Source organism: Choristoneura fumiferana, chromosome 3 (assembly GCF_025370935.1).
Source record: "Choristoneura fumiferana chromosome 3, NRCan_CFum_1, whole genome shotgun sequence".
NCBI classification, from domain to species: domain Eukaryota; kingdom Metazoa; phylum Arthropoda; class Insecta; order Lepidoptera; family Tortricidae; genus Choristoneura; species Choristoneura fumiferana.
The window spans coordinates 23018344-23044188 of NC_133474.1; the positions used below are offsets into that span (position 1 = coordinate 23018344).

Below are 25845 nucleotides of genomic sequence, written 5' to 3' on the forward strand. Positions count from 1 at the left end.
TTTTCGACCAACTTGAATCATTGAGTTAGTAATACAATTGAATAAAAGTTATGCTAGTGTTAGTTAAGACATACAGAAGGACAACTACAAACAAAACAAAACATCACTAACACAACATTTAGGTATTGCGCCGCAAGTGTAGTTGACAGCATTGGTTAACGTACGGGCAATCCAGTCTGTCTGCTATCATGCGCAGGACGCTGTTGGCTCTAGCCCTGACTCTGCTGGCCAGAGATGCGCATCGTTTACGCATTATGGCGTAAAAACAGTCCACCCGCGCCTCCGCGAACATCCCCGAAGCGCTGCAGAATCGCGGTAGCCCCATCAGCATCCTGAACGCGTTATTATATTGAATACGCAGAGCGTTATACTACTGCTTTTGCGTGTAGTTTGCCCACAGGCTGCTTGTGTAAAAAGTTGTACAGTAAGCTTAAAAGCGCGAAAAAGCGATAAAAAGCGATCTCTTCCAGACAAACAATTTCTCGGAAATTAATAAATACATGGTACTAGGCATTGGGTCTAAAGCGATAAGGCCGGCTTTTGCTTACCTTGTAATTTTTTCTCTGTGTATCTGTTTTCTGTATCGCTTACTATGTCTGGTCTGGTGTACAATAAAGAGTCTTTGTATTGTATTGTACTATCTACAATGGTGATCCAAGAGACGTGAGCAGGACCAAACCTACCAAATTCATTAGTTATAGGTCAAACAACATGAGCCATCACGGTTGTCACAGCGGCAGTGACGTAGCGTAGTGGGTGCGGGGGAGGGGGGAAAATTCTATAATAAATAATACAGAATAATATCTAGAATCTAGATAATAATTATATTTCACAATTTATTAAGCCGTGGTGGCCTAGTGGTTTGACCTATCGCCTCTCAAGCAGAGGGTCGTGGGTTCGAGCCCCGGCTTGCACCTCTGAGTTTTTCGAAATTCATGTGCGGAATTATATTTGAAATTTACCACGAGCTTTACGGTGAAGGAAAACATCGTGAGGAAACCTGCACAAACCTGCGAAGCGATTCAATGGTGCGTGCGAAGTTCCCAATCCGCACTGGGCCCGCGTGGGAACTATAGCCCAAGTCCTCTTGTTCTGAGAGGAGGCCTGTGCCCAGCAGTGGGACGTATATAGGCTGGGATGATGATGATGATGATTTTTTTCGCGCCTACGACTCGGACCGTTAACAATGAGCACGAAATTTTCCACTACTTATATAGAGAGATTGAGGAATCCTCTTGCTATAAATAAATGGTACAATAATGTATTGACATCTAGATCTAAGCATAAGTTAATACTAATTCCCTCCTCACAAAAAACTGTGTCTCATATGTCCCGCGTGGAGCAAGTGGAACATTTTTTATTAAGTGGAGTGGAGTGGAGTGGTGCCTAGCCTACTCCTAATATTGTTATTATTACAGACTTGCTGTGTCCTCGTCTACCAGAATATTATTATTAGGTACGTTGCTAAGCAGAATTTAATACCTTACTCTGCCTTCTGGATTATCAAAAAATATATAACAAAAAATTGAACCGACTATAAAAAACCATGAAAATATTTTTCTACCAGTCTGAAGTCAGTGCCTCAGCACAAGCCAACAACCGAATTGATAACCTCCTTTTTTGAAGTCGGTTAAAAAACGAACAAATCGATTAGGTACATAATTAGGTAGCTTGATAACCTATACCAACAAAAAGTAGACAAACCCCGACTTTGTCACTTCAAAGTTCAATATTTCAAAAACGGCTAAACCGAAACATGTCTAAGAACTATCGCTAGAAAACCTGATTTCATATTAAAAAAAACCGCATTCAAATCGGTCCACCCGTTTAAGAGCTACGGTGCCACAGAGAGACACACAGACACACTTGGCAGGGTCAAACTTATAACACTCCTCTTTTTGCGTCGGGGGTTAAAAACATATTGGTTTTGAACAACCTCGGTATAGTGATTATTGGCGCTACTTGAGTGTGACGTATGTGACGCCAGTATGTCTTTCTCTGTCTCATCTTGGATTTCAAACCTTTATAACTTTGTTATTTATATCAGGCATTGTGAAGTTTTAATTGATAAAATACATAAAAAATAGCCAAATACCGTATTGCCGGCAATGTACATTACAATGTAAATTGGCAAGTATGACAACCGATAGATACTTTGATTATTTATTACTTTTCAATATTTTGCTGTACATTGCTGGCAATTATAATTTTGTTAGAACAACGTCTTAACAAAGTCTAAATTGTTGTTTATGAATTAAATTCATATCGCGGTTAAGTTACAGAAATACGTAACTTTGACTCTCCTTAATAAAAGCTTGGCTGCCGGTAACACTGTATACAAGGGAAACGTTATCCCTTATCCCCTGGCCACGAGAAACAAAAAGCCAAAACAGCTCGGCTATTTCGAAATACGCAGTTCGCATCATACCGCCCCTCTTATATTCTTGTTAAATAAAATCAGCGTGAGTGGGACGGCACGATACGAAGTTCTAATTTCAGACTTCGTAGTACAAGGCCAGCTCTCATACACGCTTTAATCTACTCCACCCAACATTAATAATCTTTTTTGTGTAAGCGAGACGTCACGTGTCCCCGCAAGTTAATGGACTGCCGCGGACGCGTCGTTCTAATTATAATTAAATTTATAATGTAAATTAATAAAAATATTAAAAATCCTACGTTGTAAGATTATGATTTTGACAAATGTATAATGTATGTATACCTAATGAGTTGGGTTCCATATTAGTATTCGTAAATAGAGTAAGACTATCTATTGTGGTTAAATTCTGAAAGGATCCGGTTACAAGTGGGTTGAGGTTGAATTTCAAACACTAAGTTTTTTTTTATATTAGAGGGGTAAACGAGCTTGTGTGTCACCTGATGGGAAGCAATCACCACCGCCCATGGAAACCTGTCAACACGAGGGGTATCACAGGTGCGTTGCCGGCCCTTTGAGAGACTGATAAGCTCGTTTTTTAAAGATCCTTGAGTTGTTCAGCTCCGGAAATACTGTCCAAGGAAGCTGGTTCCATACTTTACTCGTGCGTGGAAAAAAGTTTCGCTTAAAGCGGACGGTGCTAGATTGCCAATCATCAAGGTTGTGAGGATGAAATGAGCGACGTCTACGCGAAGTAAGTACTGTAGTGAAACCTAGCTGCAGGCAATAATCCGAATAATTCATCTGAATACTCCCCATGAAATATGCGGTACAAGATGCAGAGAGATGCAACATCCCTCCGCATTGCCAGAGGATCAAGCCGGTCAGAGAGTTCCCGGTTGCCGACAAATCTAGCAGCCCCACGTTGGATGCGGTCAAATGGAAGAAGCTGATACTGGGGTGCTCCAGCCAAGAGATGGGAACAGTACTCCATAAGCGGCCTAACCTGTGCTTTAAAGTTGCAGTATCGACTGATTCTGTCTTCCTTCTATCGACTGCGATTCGAGGTACACTATCTACTATACTTACTACATTTACCCACTATTTATTCACTATCTGGTTGTCAATAATATGAATTTCATGAATACCAACTTAACCAACGTTGAATAATATTTGTAATTTTACAACGGTTACTTTACTCCGATTCCACAGAAGAATACACAAGGCACCTGCAGCTGCAATCACTGAGTAAAGTAATAAAGGAGAACGCTCTCGAAAGCAACTAGTGCTCTATTTCCCTTCAACGGTTCAATATTGACTCTGAGTGCGGTGGGTTAGGGTTACTAGGTAAATAATGACAAGCCTGCTGTTGTCTGCAAAGAATTCATTTATTGTGATCCCGTGGGAACTATACAATTTCCCGGATTAAAATTATCCTGTGTACCTCCATGCGCAATTTCATTTAAATCGGTTCAGCAGCGGTTTTCGCGTGAGATACAGACAGATAGATGGCCAGATACAGAGAGAAAATCCTCTGGGACTGACTTCTGAAATTAGCAGTCCTGAGGCTGTATAGTTTAACGTGCGGGCGTTCGCGGTCGCTTTCATCATCTCTTTTTATCGTCATCGTATACCGTGTGACAGAAAGAAGTGGTGAAACGATTGTGATTACGAGTGCTTTAGACAATAAGGCCTTAGTTTTAACTATTCCTATGAAATGCAGCCGTTTTTATTAATAGAAATAATAGTGGATAATGTTTTGGCATCGGGAAAACTAGAACTGAAACTAAAATCAATTTATACGTATGTATGATAGATGTGTTTGTTTCTATATTTATATGAAACTTTATTACACTTCGACATATGTATATAGGCTAGAAAGTTTCTCAATTATGAACATCACGTTAGCAATTTAATACGGTAATCGAGCGGCACTTGGTTTCTAGTCGTATTTCCGAGATTGTTCGATAGAAAACAAAGGCAAAACATTACTCATATTGGAAGGCTGATGTCAGTCAACTGTTGAGACAATACAGATTTTAAACCATATTTCGTTGATTATATTTACTACGACAAAAGCGGAAAGTTGCGGGTGATATAGATGTACCTACCTACGAGTATAAAATAGGTAGAGTACCTATGTGTATAAAGTGTGTAGCCTTCAGTGGTCGTGTATGACGGGCGGCGCGCGGGAAGTGCAGCCCCTTGCCAGGCTATTAGCTTAATGCGGTCCGAGTGGCCTCTTCATACATTTTGTAGCGCGCTCCAATATAACGGATATCCTCCTGTCTTTACGCGGCCAGTCAGCCAGTTACTGGTAGACTTTAGTTAAATCAAATCGTGCCACAGAAAGTGGGTGGGCTATGAGCAGTGTGTATCCGTGCATAAATATCTGACACGACCCTATTTCTAGGGCCAGAAGGACGTGTCAGATATTTTTGCATGCTCCGCTGTGGCAGATATAAATACTGGTGAATGTACCTACCTCCGAAGCAAAAAGAAAGGAAATTTTATTCTAGCACTTGTTGGCATGATTTGCGTGAGCTTTCTAGTATCTACTCAGACCTAAGACGAGGACAGCGAAGTCTCGAGAACAGTTGAGATAGTTGAATACGTCAGTAATCAGTAATCAGTAACTTTATTTGCTAGAACATAGGTAGGTACAATAGTGGATGGTGGTATTTACATGCGTTTATGACGTCCATGCTAAGCAGCTGCAGTGATAGCTCTAGCATTTGAGTGCTGGCTTTATGACCGCTCATATAGATCCGACACCAACTCATTCCGATGGCTCTAAATAGCTCTAGCATTTGAGTGCTGGCTTTACTCCGCATCGCTCTAAATACTAAACCGCATCGCATCAAACCGCTGCTGTGAAATTGTAAGCATCTGATGTCGGACATTGTACACACAATTTGCATTTAATACCTTACAATGTCGCGTAAATATGACGAAATCCAGGTGTTGGCGACATTGTCGTTGGGCGCTTACGCGACCCTTGGGACGACTGGCCATCACGCCGCGCAGATGCCAATTAAATTTACAGCCTTAATGTGTGCAGAGAAATCTGCGGCGGAATATCACTCGTTCCACAAATGAGCGCAGGATGTTTTCGCCGTAATACGCGCGTGGGCGCAGAGCACGCCGCCATTTTTTTGAACAATCGCTAGAGGGTTAATGAATGACGCGTAATTAAACCCCGAAAATTATTATTACCATCATCATCACCATCATCGGCCTATCTTAGTTCATTGCTGGACATAGGCCTCTTCAATTGTACGCCACTGAGCACGATCCTCGACCACTCTCATCCAGTTACTGCCAGCTACCCTGCGAAGATCATCGCTCCACCTAGTCTGAGGGCGTCCCACGCCACGCTTGCCGATTCGCGGTCTCCACTCAAGAACTCGTTTACCCCAGCAGTTATCGGTTCTTCGGCTGATATGGCCGGCCCACTGCCACTTCAGTTTGCTTATCCGGTGAGCTATGTCGATGACTTTAGTTCTCTGTCGGATCTCCTCGTTCCGATTTCGATCAGAGAAACTACGAGCATAGCCCTTTCCATAGCTCGCTGAGCGACTTATTATCATTATCATGGGCCTATTAGCAGCCCACTACTGGACAGTAGGCCTCCCCGAATGAGCGCCATTTCACCTTGTCCTCGGTTTGACGTATCTAGCTTCTACCAGCCGTCATTCGAAGATCGTCACTCCGCCTATTCCGTTTGCCGAGACGGCTAAAATTATCACTGTACCTTAAAATAGTCGGCTAACACAAAAATAAGTTCAAAATGCCGATTATTGAACTATGTAAACCTTGCTTCTCCGCTACCACACGTTCCTGCTGCCTGTATCAATCAAATTGCAATCAAACGAACACGTGCATAGGTAATACTGCGGCGCCGCGTTATTCACGTTCAAAATGAGTCCAGGTTCATGCATAATCTGTAAATTTCGCAGGTATTCTGTTCGCACCTGATAACGTTTTTAATGATTAAATTAAATTAAGTCATTTATTTATTTCAATAAATTGCACGGCATACGAATATAAGTTTTTGTTAAAAGTTTAATTTGAACTAAACAACATTTACATACGCCCGCTGATTCGTATGTGAGTCAAAGTATGGTCAGCTCACATGTAATCGCGGTCCTTGGTCGATTTGTAATCGAATCCCACTAATATTATAAATGCGAAAGTTTGTAAGTCTGTTTGTTTGTTTGTTACTCCATCACATCAAAACCGCTGAACTGGTTTAGATGAAATTCGGTACACAGATAGCTTGAGTCCCGGGGAAGGACATAGGATAGTTCTATAGTTCATATAAATCGGTTCAGCGGTTTAGACGTGATGTAGTAACACACAGACTTACAACCTTTCGCATTTATAATATAAGTGGGATTTGCTTGAGCCTGCAGTTTCGCCCCTCCCCATCCCCAGTTGCAGAACTCCCTATTTTATTCCTTGTATAACTTATTTTTTATAGATTAAAGAGCCAGCTAGTGTATGACGAGGAGTTGTTTACGTAGTAACTCAGGATTCAATTACGTCGTTTATTATCATCATCTGGTATCAGGGACAAGAGCGCGCAGCCGTCCCGCGCCGGTGCGATAAGTGACGTCGTACCGACAACGCGACATGGGAAAACAATACAACAAAAACCGGCTGCGCGGTGATGCGTGTCGCGGGCCGTGTAACAACGCGCGACTGATTGCTCCTGAAAGGGTGAAACGGAACAAAAATAAATAAAAAGTTGTCCACCGCCCGCCCCCGCTGATTAAAACACGAGCGTCACAGTACAAAGCGATTATCGGACCGTACACCGCCATCTATTACTTGATCCCCCCGCATTGTTATTCCAACAATAATGTCGGACTACTTTGTTATTGTTAATCTTTTGTCGCAACCAGCGAATTCATTTGAAGCTAAAAGCGAATGACGGTGATTGCGGCGATTAAAAATGTGAATGACGGCCGAATTGTTTTTTGTTAATCTTCGCTCGTAAATTCATTAGGGCGGAAACGCTTCCATTGTTTGGAATGTGATGACAAAAATGCGGGATTACGTCACGCCATCAAATGTTTACTGGAGAACTTGCAACATTACAACACTAAAAAATATCCGTTGATGCGAAGATATACTTGATTCTAAGCGCCATCAATAAAGAAAACAGTTAATTAGATGACCGGATGGCCAAGTGCTTAGAGAACCTGACTACGAAGCTTGAGGTCCCGAGTTCGATTCCCGGCCGGGGCAGATATTTGTAAGAATAATACGAATGTTTGTTCTCCAGTCTTGAATGTTTAATATGTATTTAAGTATGTATTTATCTATATAAGTATTTTTATCCGTTGCCTAGTATCCATAGCACACGCTTTGCTTAGTTAGGTTAGGTTAGGTTTGTTTTATAACAATGCTGAACAATTACTGGATTCAGAGAACAAAATATTATGACAAACGATCATTCGGACTGTCAATAAGTAGTTATGCGAGCCGATATGGGCCAATAGGTAAACCAGCCATTCCAAAAATGTCACTAGTAGTATGCTTAGACCCGTGGGAAGGAGATTGTATGTTTGTATGTGACTTACGTCGTGCAGCCAGGAGAGCTTGCGCGCGGGCGGATTGGCGCGCACGTGGCACTCGAAGTAGACGTCGTCGCCCTCTTTGATGTCGCCGCCCGCCAGCGTGCTGCCCAGGCGCAGCCGCACCACCGGCGGGTCTGCGCACAAATACTGCTCACAACTACTCCTTATTATGTAAGCAGGACATAATTAACTCTGTGTACAGTCGAGGGCATAAATATCTACACAGTCATAGCGTCAAATATATGTATCGACCTTATTATATGGTTAGTTAGTGGCATAAAGTTGTAAGGATATTTTTAACGTCTTGGTAACTATATTTATGCCCTTGAATGTATCTGTTTTTGTATCGCTTACTACATGTGGTGGTGTAAAATAAAGTCATTGTAATATATTATGCAGTAAACGTTCAATATTAAGTTTTGATTGTCTATTACCAGGCTGTGATATTTTTTTTAAATTCATTATTTATATCATCATCATGATCTTTTTCCAGTGTGTGCGTGTGTGCGCGCGTGTGTGTGTGTGTGTGTGTGTGTGTGTGTGTGTGTGTGTGTGTGTGTGTGTGTGTATGTGTGCATGTTAATCCTTCACGCTAAATCAGGTTGACCGATTTGGAAAAAAATTGGTATCCAGATAGCTGAACGTCGAGAATAACACATAGAGTACTTTTTATGCCGATATTCCCACGGGACCGTAATAGAGCTTTGATAAGTACGATTTATTTAAAGCAACGTGGATGAAAAGCACAATGTAATTTAAATTCAACTACCATATTTTATATATCTAGTTTACAATATATGTAGAGTTAGGGTACTGACAGACGACGCTGATGGTCCATGAGGTCTCGAGGTGCAGCGCGGTGACGTTAGGGTTCTCGGCGCGGCAGCTGATGGCCTTGCCGTCGTCCTCGAGCGTGGGCACGAAGCTCATCACCGACACCGTCAAGTTGTCCCGCACCTCCTCCTGCCGACACACAATACCCTTCAACAACACACTCAACACATCGACCACAGACCGCTACGCTTTTTTACCAACGTGACAATGAGGTCTATCGTTTTTTGTCTCACTAGATGGCGCACTGTTGCGTGAGGTTTTTAAGTATGGCTTTCAAAGTCTGTTATTACGGGCGTGAAAACAAATTTTAGATTAAAATCATACTTAATACACCTTGAAACCGTACCATAAAAATATCGAGCATGCCACAGTGTTGCATAGTCCCCGTTTTGTTCGGAAAAAAGGGAGGACAAAAGTTTCCGAAAGACAAAACTGTCTCAAAACACATTGCCCCGGAACGCATATTTGCCATAATTAATTTCAAATATTGCAAAATATTCACAAAATTATTCTAATTATAAATAAACCCGCATAGCTCACCCAAAAACTATGAGATTTGACATTTCAGAGACCTCACGCTACACTAGCGCCTCTAGTGGCGAATTCATTCGCGATAGCCCTCATTGTCTGTGGCTATCTTGTGGTTATCTTGACTATGGGACTTTAAATTCAAGGTTCGATTGTACTCACGAAACTAAGCTACTTTTGTTTTGTAAATTTTTCAAAAAACTTAAATATAGATCATTTATTGATCCACGAGTTTAATTGACCACTATTAATCATGCCTGTGCGCTACTTATAAATAAATTATTTAAAACTAACACATAGCTACATTTGCATATCCAAGTCAATGCCATTAACCGTTGCAGAGTTCCGTTCAGTGGAGACGTTGATCCTGGCCGGACTACCAGGATGTCACTACCAATTATTGTATTGTCACGCAATTTACATAAGTATACCAAACAAGTCAATCCAACGACTGGAAGTTGGTCGAATTTACCTTGCGAGATTTGATTACAGACAGACAACGGGACAGGTGAAACTAAATAAAAGCTTGTTAAAAGAAACCGATCGTGAAGTTGATATCACTGAATGTGTTGACTGGCCCACAGCCATTTCTATAGCCATACCCGTACCCGTAGGGTGACAAACTGAACCTTATTCATATCGCTATACCTACTATCCGTCTGTCTGTCTTCACAGGGCTGGATCACTAGAACCGTAATAGATAGACAGCTGAAATTTGCCGTAGCCCTCACAGTTCCTAGTGCCCTTGAATTCATAATTCATTAATTTATGTACCTACTACGTTCATTATTTGTTTAAGTAACATAAAATCTACACTTTTTGTATTTTTTATTTCAATCCAAATTTTTCAACAAGCTGAGATATGAGTGCATAGGGGAAATTCGTTCTACCGTACCATCAGTTGTAGCGGTATAGCACGTACGGAATACCGATATTCCAGCTTATTTCTGTTTTTTCTGTGCATCTTTATTTCAGTTTGTATTTTCAATAAAATCTACACTTAATTGGTCCCGTAGATTTAGCTCAAATTGCTATACTATTTAAACCGATTACAAGTGATCCTAGAAGGGTTCCACATTTTCAGGCGTACACACAGAACTCTAAACCGATCGGAATCCTAAAAACAATACTAAATCGCAAATTAAAGTTGCTACTATTATAGGTAGATCCACGATGACGCGTGCCGTAGTTCTTATTACAATGTCAAAAATCACGCATCTTCGTGGATGGCACTAGGTATAACTCGTTAAGCCTGACAGGCTATTTAAACATAGTGACAGTTCCCTTTGAAAAACAGTATCACGACCGAGTTAAATGAACCCGGAAAATTACCGAAGCATTTTCACTGCAGCTTCCGCTGTGATTGACGCGATAAACTACGAAAATATCGGCTAAAATAACAGAGGCAATAAGCCCTTATTTCGAGCTGGCACCGAAAAGCCGAAACAAGTTTATCGTTGAATATGAACAAAATAGGATCAAAAGCGGTGTCCGCGCCGGGCCGCCTCGTTAACCGATGTGGCGTCGATGTGGCCGCGAGGCGCGATGTGGCCGTGGCCCCAGATCGCTGCGGCCGCGCGTCATTGCACAATTGCACATTGCACCGCTGTCATATTTCATTAGCTTTCATTTCAAATCCTCTACCACAAATCGATGCAAACTGTGCATTCAATTTGCATTGAGCCGTAGCAAAATATATTGACGCGATAAAACAGTGTACGCATTAACGCATCGGCTGGCTTTTATGGTTATTAAAATCGTACGGCCTTCTAAACCTTTTTACATTATGTCTATTTAGAATCAATTCACCTCTGTGTTGAACTTGAACAGCTAGCATATTTTTATTTATTGACAACATACCTACTTTTATTTTATGTTCGTTTCACTTTTTAAACAACAAACAATTAAAACGAACATTTAAAAATATTCTTCGGCTACATTTGCGGCTTTGGGACAACAAAATGCTTATATCGTGATAATTTTATGCCGCATATTGACATCTGAGTACCTACTTTATGTCGATGTGACTGCAGCTCAAAGTCGTTTGATTTTAAAGCCTGTGCGATATTTGGACAGACGAACGGACACGTGAGTGACTGCAATGGGCTATTTTTGAAACCTTCGGAAACGGAACCCTAAATAAAGCCACCGCTGGTCTTCTTTTAGGGCCATCAAGTCATGATACATTTAAGATTATGAAAAGTGTAATGAAATCAACATGTAATATAGCAAAGCGAAACAGAAACAAATTGTCACCATCTCTTTCAAATGTATCCGACAGCCAAAGACCTAAAGAACATGCTGCTTATGACACATTGACTTCAGAAGTCCATTGTCTAGCAAAACATAAAATCAGAGAGTTACTACGGCGAGTGGTGCTTGGCGATAAGGGTGAGCTAATAAAGGTAGTGTCGTGAAGCACTTGGTCAACATGGCGCTCCGTAGCGCTTCACGGAGTTCCGTGGCGCTCCCCGGTCCAACCGCCCGGCCCGCCGCACGGTGTCTACTCGAGCTTCTTGATATAATCGATTCTACATTAATTAGCATCACTAATCATACAACTACCGAACGGAACGTCCAGTCTCTGTGAAACTTTACGTTAATTAAGTGATAAGGAAAACTCAGTATAGTACAGTTCTCATAATTAATTGTTTATTACCTACTTTAGAAACATTAGCAACGGGATAGCATATAAGCTCCCGATATTCGATGCATCTCTATCATCATCATGACGCTGGTGAAGCCCCAAAATATCGGGAGCTCGTTAATGGTAATCAAGGTCTAAATCAGAGAGATATCGCTGAAAGCCTCTGAAAGCGTATGTTATCAAGAAACTAAGCGGTTTGCTCATGAAACGCAAAGGTGGCAAGTCAAGGCTGTAGTGTAAATCTTACGGTGAATTTCTTGCGATATCTTATAGCTTGTTTAAGACGGGGTGTTTGCGAAGTGCATCCCTGTATTAGTGGCCGTTTAGTCGGGCTAGTTTGCGATCGCGACGGCGGCGTAGATTAACGGCGCTGCGGCTCGCCTCCAGGTGGACGAGCCGATAGCCAAACAAGCGCTGTTTGCTCTCAATGCAGCCTCCCCCCCCCGCGCCCCGAGGAACGCCAATCCACGCAAATCCCAGCGCGCAGCTGAGACTCCGACGCTAACTTCGACATTTCTAATCTGATTCGAGTCCCAATCTTTGTAATACCATTTGCGGAAAATTTGCTTATACTTTATTTGTATAAATTTCCCCGACGCACATAATGCGAAGCGTTCACGATGGATTAGCGAAAGTGGTTGAACACGCTAAGCCGATTCGAGCTCGCGGTGCGCGGATTTGTCAGGCCTATTATCAATAATGCAGCGATTATATCGTGTTCGTTATCCCGCCGGGTTTATTTCTTTCTTTTCCAGCGACGACGATCACGTAAGCGCGATAAATCCGGGAGCGGCGCCCGCGCCCCGCGGTTGTCACGTACCCTTCAATGGATGTTGTAATGCTACGCGCTCTTCTGTATTCCTTTCCCTTCTTTTATGTAAGCTAAGGCCCCCTTATAGAATTGGCGAATTGTGTGTCGCGGTATAAATTTAAAATGTCCTCTTGACATTCGAACATAAAGAACGATAATTCGTTGCTCGGCGGCGCGCAGCCGGTTTTTATTGATGCTGTTCAGTTCGATGCTTCAGTGGGAGTACTCATGCATACATGAATCAAAATGTAATACTAAATACTGACCAAATGCGTGCAGAGCGGAGTTCTGTACTAATATGCGGCAAATATTCAATACCAGCTTTTGATCGACTGTTAAATACTCGTTAACGTTGAAGCTGTAATAATTATCATCTTCTTCTAAGTCGCTACACTTGACAGAGCGGTCGTGATCGTCGGTTGAGAATCAGTGAACGTTTATGACGATTTTCTTTGGAAAATAATGTGGTTTTCCCTTTCCTTCTACACCACATGGCTGGATTCGGAGTACGTAATTGGTAATAGCGCCGCTGCTCACTCTCACATCAAGTTCATTAGTCGCCTTTTACGACATCCGGGTTCCGTCCTACTCTAAAACCGGGCACGGCACAGACATAGAGGATTATGCATAAATACAGACCGAGTACATAAAATCTAGGGCGAGTATGCACGACCTATTGTATTTTTGCGGAACCGGGAGTCGGCGGCAGTAAAAATCTTAATCGCAGCTGACTCCGCGTATTGTGTAGTTTCATAATTCTGGCTGCCAGCCAAGCTGCTTATTAAGTTGCGCGGCGCTTACCGCGTGCCGCACGCCGCGTGCCGCATGTCGCATGCCACACGCGGCCTGCATGCCTCAATGGGCGCATGCAGCGCGCATTATTTTACACTTTATGAAAGTACCGACGCTGAAACGCTGCGCTGTACTCGTATATGCAGCTACTGCAAAATGGTCGTGACTGCATAAAGTCCAAAAGATAAACAAAGTTTATTTAGGGAGTTTTCCTTTTTTTACTCTACTACTTAAATTATAAATTCTGAAAGTGTGTGAGTGGGTTTGGCTATGTTACTCTTTCTCACTAAAACAGGCGAAAAGATTTGGGTTTCAAACGGGAGGACACATAGATCAAGTGGCGAGTTGTCGTTCATTGTGGCGTTCTAAGGGAAAACAGTGGATGTGTTCCGGTTGATGATGAGGATGATGAGATAGGCTACTTCCTATCCTGTTCCCGTAGGATCGGGAATCATAATTGTAAAATCCTAGAATCTGAACCGCTTAGTGAAACCTGAAATCCTCCATACGAAAATGGTATGGTATTTTATTTCAATTGCCGAAACTTATGATTCAAGCCAGCGAAGTCACGGGAAAATACTAGTCTTCTAAACGGTAGCGTTGTGGTATTTATTCTGACTAAAACTTTAATTTGACGTAAAATTATAGTCCAATCAAGGCTATAGTCAAGGGCGCTGAGTGTACGAAAGTTTCGAACTGTTTACTCTGGAGTTAGGGCACGTGTAATTTTCCGCTGTTGGGCGAGTTCACGGGCGAGCGCGTCGGCGATACGCCCGCAGGCAACAAGGAGACCGCCGAAAAAACTGAAAAGCAAAAATAATAAACCTTTTTTGTTTAACCTTATGCTAGGTACCAGTTTGAAGTTTGTGCCGTAGCACGAGCCAGGAGGAGTGATACACAGCCCATCAGTCACCATCAAAATTTATATAATAGCAATTTGAAGGTATACTCTATCCAATAAAAAAGAGTCATCAAAATCGGACCACTCTGCAAAAAGTTATTTTTTTTTTTTTATTTTTTTTATATAAAAATAGGCTTACGTTTGGCCTTAATCTCGCTTGATGGAAGGCGAAGATGAGGCCTAAGATGGTACACGTTTGCCCAGAAGGTGTCTGTTCACTTTGACCTTAAATATGTTCAGATTATAGCGTTCCGGAAAAACTGACCTCAGCAGAGAGTTCCACTCCTTAGCCGTCCGCATAATGAAAGAAGAGGCAAACCGCTTCGTGCGTAATGGAGGAGTTATGCCTGGTCATACATTACAATTAGTGACTGAATAATCAATCATCCCCTGGTTTCCTAGGTTTTTTTTTTCGAAATGTATATGGGATCACTCTCGCTTTCCAATAAAAAAGAATTATTCAAATCGGACTACTCGTACTCTGTAAAAAATTATGCGTGGTAATTATGTGGTATGGTGGACTTGAGAACCTCCTCCGTTTTTTTTCGCCGGTTAAAAAAACTTATATAATTTACTAATTATAAGCCGTGGTAGCCCAGTGGCCTCTCAAGCGGAGGATCGTGGCGTGGGCTCGAATCTGCTCTACTTTTCTGAATTTACGAGTATTTTCCAGACTGATTTTCGGTGAAAAACATTGTGAAGATCATAAATTCTTCTGTGTATGTAAAATTCCCAATAGGAGCACACTGGGGTGGCCTCTTAATGATGGCTGGGGATTGATGAATTAAATTTGAAATTTGCTATAGTTATGATGTAGTTAAATGGTGTGTATGAAGTTCCCAATCCAGAGTGTGCCAGTGATAGTACAGTCCAAGCTTTCTCATTCATAGCGACACCTCTGTATTTCTATATAGCAGAGGGACGTTTAGTCTGGTGACTAAAAGATGAATGAGTCTAGAAAATTTGGTACATTATTTTATCTGTATCTCTTTCTATTGTATCGTCTTGTATTGGTAGTCAAAAAGTGACCATCATTGTTCAATTCGTATATATTAGGGAGGTAGCACACGAAAAGCCGGCCGGCCGGCCGCTTACTCCGGCTACTAACCCGGTGCCCGTAAAGCGCCGCCTGATCGCACAGTTAACCTTTATTTTATGCCCTTGTTAAATAATTACCGCCAGCACGGTACCTATCACGCGCCAATTACATTGTTTCCTCTCAAGATAAACTCTCACGCCTGACTTCACACTTCGATCCTTACATGTTATATTCATAAAATACTCCATCAGATTTTCTCAACAAAAGAAGAATAATATCATTGTTCATAAAAGCAAAAGTATGTTCAGCTACCGTAGTAAAGATGAGCCTTGACATCGTTCTTTTCTGATATATTTTCCCCCACCCACGGACATTGAGTAAAAATAAGTTTAGAAGTAAAAAATATTTCTTTTCCGAGACACAATGGATTTCGCTCTGTTTGTAAACGAAACTGTTGAAGAATTTTCGCTTGGAAACCTACTAATGGTAATTGTTAAGATAAGACGCGGAGGATTATTAAGGGCGCTACTAATGAGGATTCCGTTCGACGGATATCTATTAATTAATACCGTAAAATAATGAAGTCGTGTCGTCTCGGAAACAGCCGTCGCAGCGGATTCCCGATATGTGTAACGTGAGCCGCGTTTGTGTAAATAGGGGTAATACAGGCAGCCGCAAACATCTTGTGTTGACTCGTGCCGGACAGCGCCGGACCGCGCCGGACGCGCGCGCGGCAATCGACCGGCAACACCTGGCGATTGCCCGCTAATTTATTTACACTGCGCCGCAGAAAACAACATTTGCAAATTGAATTGTCACACGTGCATCTATTTAGCTAGTGTCATGTACTCACGACAGAATGCAAATAAACTACTCAGTATGTCCAGTACCTACTAAATATACCTAAGTTAGTGTAAACCGCTATTCCGTTAGACGGAGCTGCCCGACCTCGGTTGACTTCGAAACAATAATTTAGTGAGGTTATATCGACTTTACAAAACAAAATGATGAAGGAACAAAATTCTAAGCTTAGCATAAAATGTAAGTAGCTTACCTTCAGTTTGAAAATTGTAAATGTTTGGAAAGCCTGTATTGTTCTAAGTAGCGAGTCGCGATGTACTGCCGCCGCGTGGGCGAAGTTGCCGAAGAAAGCTGGTTAAAACTTCGATAATGAGGTAATCAACATCACTAGAGCGTGGTTCTGTTAGATAATCAATTCTAATGGGAGTTTAACTCTCGGGTAATCGCATCGCGGAGCCGATAATCGAGTCAGGTCGGGTGCGGCGCAATCAGCGCGCATTGACCGGCGCCGGCGCGGGCACCACGCAGCACGCCGCAACTCATAGCATACTTTGCCCAGCGAAAGCTGTTCAAGCTTTTTTTACGAAACTTTAATCTGGTATCACTTTTGAGACTGTCAATATTGACATAGATAATTTTGATACTTTTGCTATTCATCATCATCATCATGTCAGCCGAAAGACGTCCACTGCTGGACATAGGCCTCCCCCAAGGCTCTCCACTCAGACCGGTCTTGTGCTTTCCGCATCCACCGCGATCCCGCGATCTTAACCAAGTCGTCGCTCCATCTTGTTGGAGGCCTACCGACAGCTCGTCTCCCGGTCCACGGACGCCATTCGAGAACCTTCTGGCCCCATCGGCCATCAGTCCTGCGAGCAATGTGCCCCGCCCACTGCCACCACTGCCGCCACTGCCGCCACTTTTGCTATTAGAACTAAATAAATTATTTTTTGTTTGATTCAACCTCCTACCACCCTCAAAATGCAAAATGTTGTATGGTTATGTTAGATTAAAATGTTTGAAGATATGTTCAATGCCGATCAGGTCAAAATGGTCCAAAATTGATGCGTCTGAACTGTACGTAAATGGGCACTGACAAAGGTCATCAAATTTATCAAGGGACTCCTAAAGTGCATCATCAACTTTAACATATTACTACATGCATTTTGATGCAGCTTGAAGAGTCCGAAGTATAATTTAATATCTGGAAAATTTAAATAATTTCTAAGTATGAACATCGTTTAATCAGTGTACAGCAAGTGTTGTCAGCCTCATTTTTAGGGTTCTGTACCTCAAAAAGAAAAAAACGGAACCCTTATAGGATCACTTTTTTCCCATCTGTCTGTCTGTCTGTCAAGACCTTTTTTCTCAGGAACCCGTGGAGTTATCAAGCAGAAATTCATATCAAATACTCAGGTCTACTGTGCCTTAGAGCTGTGAAGAAATCAAACTTAGAAGCCAACGCAATCAAAAGATACAGCCGTTTATGCTGCAAATTTTCGACACTCGCAGTTGTTAGAGTCATTGATATGGACCTCCGCAAAGTAACGCCTGATTCAATAAATTAAGTTACTTGTTGTTGTTCATAAAGTACAGTAGTAAACAATAGGTACTGTTCTTGAATGAGACTCCTTTTTTTGTATTCTTTCTAATGGTTAAACACAGACTCGGAATAGTAATGTAGAAGTAAATATACGGCATTATATTAATAAATAATAATAAACGCTCAAACGTGTGTCTCCAAGGGAAAAATGTAAAGGTTGTAAATGAAATTAAAAAGTAAAAGTTTTAGTTAGTACTAGCTTTTGCCCGCGGCTTCGCTCTCGTTAAATTTGGGGTAACAATTAACATACATTTACTTTCTGCGATCCTTTTTTTCGTGTTTTGATTGATTTTTTGGAGGATTTCATGGAACGTTGTTTTTTTTTGGACAGATGGTGCACATTTTGGAATTCAAAAATCAACCTACATACGTAATTAATCATTCATAATTCGTACCAACTCTGAAACCCTGTTTCGCTGAAACGTTATAGACGTTAAAGTACTACGCGTTTATTTTGCCGGCGACTTCCTACACGATATAGGATATAAGATTGTATCTCGAGAAATTGTAAAGTCCCCGCGGGACATGACTTACTGTTATGATCTATTTTAATATTCTTAATTGTCGATTAGAGACATAATGTAGCTTTCTATTATTAAAAGAATTTTGAAAATCTGCCCCGAAATTGAATTCACTTATTTTTATTCTGAGGAAATTCTGCATTTAACAAAAGAAGTCTGTCCATCAGAGATATTGTACGAGTAGCTTTCTATTGGTAATAGAATTATTTAAATCAGCTCAGTAGTTTCAGAGATTACCCCCAACAAACAGAGTTGAGATATTTTCCTATTCCATGGGATTTTCTAAAAATCTTTCCCTAGTGCACCTCTGTATTACTTTAGGTCCATCTTTGCCAATTTCAAGTCTCTAGCACCAGTAGTTTTGGCTATGCGTTGTCTGTCAGTCAGCCAGTCATGGTACTGTTCAGGTAGAGTTAGGTATAGAATTATAAATAAATCAACCCTGAAGTTGAATTCACTTTTTGCTATCCCGCGGGAATTTTACATTTTCCCGGAGAAAAGTAGCATATGCCAATCAGGAATAATGTAGCTCCCAATTGGTAAAATATATTTTTAAATCAACCCCAATGATGAATTTACTTATTTCGACCCTGCGGGAATTTTCTCCGAATTTGGATTGTCTTACTTACTTCTACCTATCCTGCGGGAATTTTGCATTTTCCCAAAGTAGAGTAATCTATACCGATCAGCAATAGTGTAGCTTTATATTAGTGGAAGAATTTTTAAAATCTGCTCTGAAGTTCTGATTCAGTTTTTTCTATCCCATGGGAATTTTGGATTTTCCGAAAAAAAAGTGGCCTGACATCGAGGATAGTCATATTTATATCAAGAAGAAATAAAAGCAGTGCCAAAGTTGAAACGTATCTTATGTCAACCAGGAATACTGTAGCTTACTTTTGGTGAAAGAACTTTTAAAATCAGACCCGAAGTTGAATTCACTTATTTCTATCCCGCGGGAATTTTGCATTTTTACGAAGAAGAGTAGTCTATACTAATGAGGAATAGTGTAGCTTTCTATTAGTGAAAGAATTTTTAAAATCATCCCCGAAGTTGTATTCGTTGGGAATTTTGTACTTTCCGAAGAAAAAGTAGCCTTTGTCATTTGGGATAGTCATATCACATAACATGTAAGAATTTTTCAAGTCAGCTCCGAAATTGAATTAATTTATTTCTATCCCGCGGGAATTTTGGATTATCCCGGATAAAAAGTAACCTATATCAATCAAGGATAGTGTAGCTTACTAACGGTGAAAGAATTTTCAAAATCAGCTCCAAAATTGAATTAATTTATTTCCATCCCGCGGGAACTTTGCATTATCCCGGATAAAAAGTAACCTATATTAATCAAAGATAGTGTAGCTTACTAACGGTGAAAGAATTTTTAAAATCGGCTCAATAGTTTCAGAGATTCGACTACAAACAAAGAAGCGAAAAAAGTTTAGATATTTCCCTATCCCGTGGGAATTTCAAAAAATCCTTTCTTAGTGCGCGTCTACATCTATAAGGAACATATATTCCAAATTTCAAGTTTCTAGCCCCAGCTGTTTGGGCTGTACTTGAATCTATAAGTCAGTCAGTCAGTCAGTTTCTTCTTTTATATATATATAAGATGTTTATTCTTGGTGATCAACCTCGTTTATTCTTTTTGGAAGTTAAACGAATTTATAGTGCAAAAGTTTTATTTACGATTTAAATACTAGTCACATGTAAATGAACTACGGTAAGGGTTAGAAATAACCGCAACGACAATAGGTAGGAACCTAAACTAGTGAATTCCTGCCAAAAGTCACTTAAAGGACCGAGAAGAAGGTGGTTCTTAATTTCAAGAGCTTCTTTTCTCACGATACCTTCCGACCTAGTTTACCGTCAGCTTTAATTACTTATTCCGTGGCATCGGGGAATTTAGTGAAATAGATACGCTCGGTAAGATGAAACGTTGCTAAATTTGGGAGTTACCTACGGCGAGGTATTCGTGACCAGGGCTGGTAATTCGCCGTCTGGGAGGCGATGCGCCAGACGGTCCGTCGATCTAATGCTCGGAGAGAATAATGATTTGACAGCAATGACAACAGACAGACAACTTGTCTAACAACTGGTAGCATGGTGTACGGTTGTGTTACTTTGAAGATGAGCTCTGGTTGAGTTCAAAACACGTCAGTGTGGTGTGGTGGTGGTGACTTTTGTGATTTGTGTATGGTCTTACAGTGTGGAGGAGGAGGAACTGCGTGAACACGCATATTTTGCATATATAAGCTTAACTATAATAAGGTCGCGGGTGAGCAAGGAAATTATTTTAGTTCATAGGTACATGAAGATAATTCACAAGGTAAGGTGGCCTTATCGCTCACCTGTGGCCTTATCGCTCACCTGTGGTAACTCATACTCGTGTACGGATGCTTTGTTTTTTGGGGCGTTACCCCTAAATGTCGGTTGTATGCAAGCATTGCGTGTGGGGGAAGGGGGGGTCTTATGGAACAGCTCTCGTGTGAATAATTAAATTTGTCGTCTCTCAGTTAATCCGAAGCGCGGATTCCTCCTTTGATTCGGCGCCGGCGTCCCGCGAGGAATTTTATTGTCTAATTAGCCGTGTTTCACGGCATTTTATTGCGTTTTAAATTATGCACGAAGGTGCTTCATTTTATCAGGCGCTCTAAATTGCGGCCGTTTTCACAAAGCGTGTTTCGCGAATAAATCGATGGCTAAAAATATAAAGACAGAAAGGAAAATTGCTACCGCTAAAGTGACCATGCAAATTAAATCATATTTTTTTAATAAATTGTAGCGAATGGTACATGTTGAAAAACATTGACAGTGGCTCACATCATAAGCGAGACTTTAATAATAATATTAACAGTTTGCAGTCATCATCATCTGCCAGAAGACGTCCGCTATTGTACAATTTTCCAACTTGTCGTACCTACCTATCCGCGGGAGTTGTGATTGTAACTTAAATAAAAGCTAGTAACAATTAGATATTTAAGCCATTTTGAAAACTCACCAAGTCTACAGTACGTACAGTCGAACAAATTTAATCATGAGGGTGGAACCTTGGTGCTACTAATGCCATATTGACATCGCATACTTTTGTCAAGGAATTTTTTTTTTTTATTCGACTGGATGGAAAACGAGCAAGCGGGTCTCCTGATGGTAAGAGATCACCACCGCCCAATAAACATCTGCAACACCAGGGGTATTGCAGACGCGTTGCCAACCTAGAGGCCTAAGTTGGGATACCTCACGTGCCAGTAATTTCACCGGCTGTCTTTCTCTCCGCGCCGAAACACAACAGTGCAAGCACTACTGCTTCACGGCAGGATTAGCGAGCAAGATGGTGGTAGCAATCCGGGCGGACCTTGCACAAGGTCCTACCACCTGCAAAAAAATCATAGTGAAATTGATTATTAAAAGATTCCACCCTGGGTCATGACTCAATTTGTTCGGCTATACACGGAGCATAACCTACATTACGTTATTAGCTCAACATAATAAAATTACTATGACTTCATTACAAATTTCGTTTTCAATCTCAACAGAAGTTCGGAAAGGCCAACAAACTTTTACAAACTAGTACAGGAAACACCGGGCGCGTAATTAAGTAGGTTATGCTTTATCCCGGACTCGATGTAAAGTTCGCTAACCCGATTTTGAGAGGCGCGAGTCATCATTGGATGCGCTGGCTTTAAAGAAAAAATACCGCGGAACCTTTTCCGCTGTTCCAAATATTTAAAAAAACTAAGCTTCTTTGCGTGAACCATTAGGTCCGTCAGCTGAATTAAAATTCCACAATTTTACAAATTATTTATGTGTATTCGCAAAAATACCGTCGTCAAAGAACATCTGTGCAAAATATCCCGCCTCTAGGAGTCTAGATTTAGCGGTTGAGAGTTCGAGATATCCTGTGGGAATATCGGTTTTCATACAAATACGTCGAGCATTTTTAGCGTGACAGAGTAATATAAGCACTCTCACTCAAAAAAACTTTCGTTTCTTTGTTGCCACCGTAATTTAGATACCGGTGATTACATAATTATTATGGCTACACTTTATGTTGTCCATCAGAACGATATCGCGAGAGTTGTGGGCAGCTAGTGATTGTCGTTCATTGTGGCGTTCTAAAGGAGGCCTTTCTTTAACAGTGGATGTTTTCCAGCTGATAATGATGATGATGATGGCTGTGTTTATGGCAGACTGGGAGACGAACTGTCGGTAGGCCTCCAACAAGATGGAGCGACGACCTGGTTAAGATCGCGGGATCGCGGTGGATGCGGAAAGCACAAGACCGGTCTGAGTGGAGAGCCTTGGGGCAGGCCTATGTCCAGCAGTGGACGTCTTTCGGCTGTCATGATGATGATGATGATGTTTATTGTATGCATGTCTAAAACAAATGATTGCTTTGTCCAAAAGAAAAACTCGGGATTACAGAGTACTCACAAATTTGTAACTGGTAATTTTGATAAGGATATTTTTAATCTTTGAGTTGGAAAATTCTATCTTTTTACAAGAAAGGCAGATTTACGAGTCAAAGTCGTGAAAAAGTAATATCAGTGAGCTCTCGATTTTCTCATAAATTACTTGAAATAGGATTGGGATTAGTGCGGCAGGGTCGAGGGCCCGGCACGAAACGGGCTGATTGCTGCAGTGAGGGCTCTGGCAGACTCGGTGTAGGTGCAGGTGCACTTTTATTGTGGGTCACGTAAAGGCGAAACCGGCAATGGAAGGCAGTTTCAGCAATTATGATCTTTTTAAATATATTGTGAGTGAATTGCTCTCACTAGCCTGGTAGAAAACCGCACTAATTATCTGCCTAATTTAAGATTTTCTTGTACAAGGCTGAAGTTTCTCGTAGAAGGACATTTGTCTATAGTAGATGCGATCCTGATTTGAAGATAGTCAAACTGCAGAGTTCAGGGAACACGGATGCTAACAGGAAATTCCACTCTTCATTACAGTACTAAAAGTACGGTTATTAAAGCGACAGCGATATTGGATATTGGCTGAAGAAAATTAGCGCTGGTAGCTAAATATTTACCTACTGATATGGCCTACCTATACCTACTGATATGATATGACGTGGTGGCCTAGTGGTTTGACCTATCGCCTCTCAAGCAGAGAGTCGTGGGTTCAAACCCCGGCTCGCACCTCTGAGTTTTTCGAAATTCATGTGCGAAATTACATTTGATATTTACTACGAGCTTTGCGGTGAAGGAAAACATCGTGAGGACCGCGTGGGAACTATGGCCCAAGCTCTCTTGTTTTGAGAGGAGTCTTGTGCCCAGCAGTGGGACGTATATAGGCTGGGATGAGTATGATATGGCCATTATTGGTCTCTCAAGCGGGGATCGTGAATTAAAGATTTTACGTTACAATTTGAGCTTGGTGCAAGTTCCCACAGTAAGAAGGCTGTGGTAACTTCACAACTACCCTCCATATTGACCATCCGTTCAGCATGCGTATTGTTTTTGTAGTATATTACTAACCCTTATTATCCCTTCAGGTGAGTTGTTAGGAGTAATGTATGCAGTGTTTGTGGAGGCCGCGGATTCAGTGCCCGCTGCGAAATATTCGAGCATGAATACATAACGCTTGGCGGGGAGCCAGTGGGACCCGCGCCGGCGCCGCGCTCGCACGCGCCAGCCCACTCGCCCCACCGGGACAGTTACTGGCACGAGCCATGCCAATACATATACTAGCGCAACGATAAAAAAATTGAATGATGAGGAAGTTACGGGAGTCATGTTGTAATAGCATAAACAGGTAAATATGTAAAAAGTACAGGGAATTTAACAAGAAGAAAACTGACTGATTGAAATATTATGGCACTGCTGTTCAATTTGGTTTATGGTTTGGTCTGGTTGGTGTTTGGCATTAAGTAGCTTCAGAATTTATTAGATAAAGCTGCGAAGACTATACTTACAATAATAGCTACATACAAATAAAATCAACTACATGACTTCAAATATCCAACGTACCTATTATAGGCGCATAGCTTGACCGCACTACTTCGCAAAGGTGCAAATCAAGTTTATCTATTTTATTTTGCAAATGGACCTCCGCAAAAAACTTAAATTTCAGTAGATCAAAACATTTCTTTTAGCCTTCGCCGTAGAGAAAAAGACGAACTGAGCAAGTATGTATGTTTTTCAGATTTATGGTCGATGGCGGAGCTCCTAGCCTAATCAGCAGCCGCAGCAGCGCGAGACTAAACGCAGCACGAGCCTAAAGTGAAGTCAACACTTCCGCTTACGTAACCGCACAATAGCTTAAGATATTCCGCCCTTGATATACGATGCTCGGGATTTGTATTATGCCCCCCACACACGCCCCCCCGTCACAATTATTTCGGGACTCCACTCAAAGGCACGTAGAGAAAGGCGAACTTTCTTCGCAACCGGTTAACTATTGTACTGCTGATTTATTATAATAGTTGAGATATTTAGAAGTAACCTCGGGCGAGAGTGAGGCAGCAGATAGCACGGCGGAGTTTGTTCACGGGCGCCACAGGCTTGACACGAAAACTTGCGAGTTAAAAACTGTAAAGCAAACCTGCGCCACGGACGGCCGATCGTGATTCAATCGTTATACTATTGCACTTAGAACTTTAATCCTTGCAAGAATTACTTACTACCGAGTGAGAATAATACAGAGCTATGTTGCAAATTGAAGTGGCAATGGGCGGGCCACACCGCTCGAAGAACATAATAAACGTTGGGGGAGAAAGATTCTCGAGTGGTGACCACGAGGACGAAGCGTTGGTAGGACCGTGCACTAGCGAGAGTTGCGTGCAACTGGTGGATGTAAGTGGCGAGTTTTTGTTTATTGTGGCGTTTAAAGGAGGCCTTTTGCTTTAACAATGGACGTCTAGTGGCTGATGATGTGATGTGACATTGAAAATTTGTAAAACTCTGGGATTTCTGTTCAACTATCGGAGCATGGAAAAAGTTATATGAATTTTTAAATTATCTTCTTAGTGCACCTTTGTGATCTTCAAGGAATGTCTGTCAAATTTCAAGTCTCTTCGGTGATTCAGGCTGTGCGTTTTTTGCGCGATGTCAGTCCGTTATTTTTTTAACCCCCGACAAAAAAAGAGGGGTTATAAGTTTGACCGTTATGTGGGTCTGTCTGTGTGTCTGTCTGTGTGTCTGTCTGTGGGCTCTTACACGGGTGGACCGATTTAAATGCGGTTTCTTTAATTTGAAATCAGGCTTTCTAGCGATGCTTCTTAGATATGGTTTATCAAAATCGGTTCAGCCGTTTTTGAGATATTGAACTTTGAATTGACAAAGTCGGGGTTTTCCAAATTTTGTTGGTTTAGTTATAAGCCTTAACTATACGTAACTCCGAGTTAAGTGCTATCCCAGGGTCAAATACGAGTAGTGTCAAAATATATGGAACTATCACCCCTAATG

At 41.5% G+C, this 25845-nt stretch overlaps 1 protein-coding gene across 1 annotated transcript in view; it reads right to left on the minus strand.

Moving 5' to 3' along the window:
- side-II (sidestep II transmembrane protein) overlaps nucleotides 1-25845 on the minus strand; it is a 401395-nt gene that overhangs the window by 56771 nt on the left and 318779 nt on the right. The window contains exons 7-8 of the mRNA XM_074086222.1: nucleotides 8781-8925; nucleotides 7966-8096 (exon numbers count right to left, since the gene is read on the minus strand). Of these exons, the coding sequence (XP_073942323.1) occupies nucleotides 7966-8096; nucleotides 8781-8925 (276 nt within the window). The remainder of the gene's footprint in view (nucleotides 1-7965; nucleotides 8097-8780; nucleotides 8926-25845) is intronic.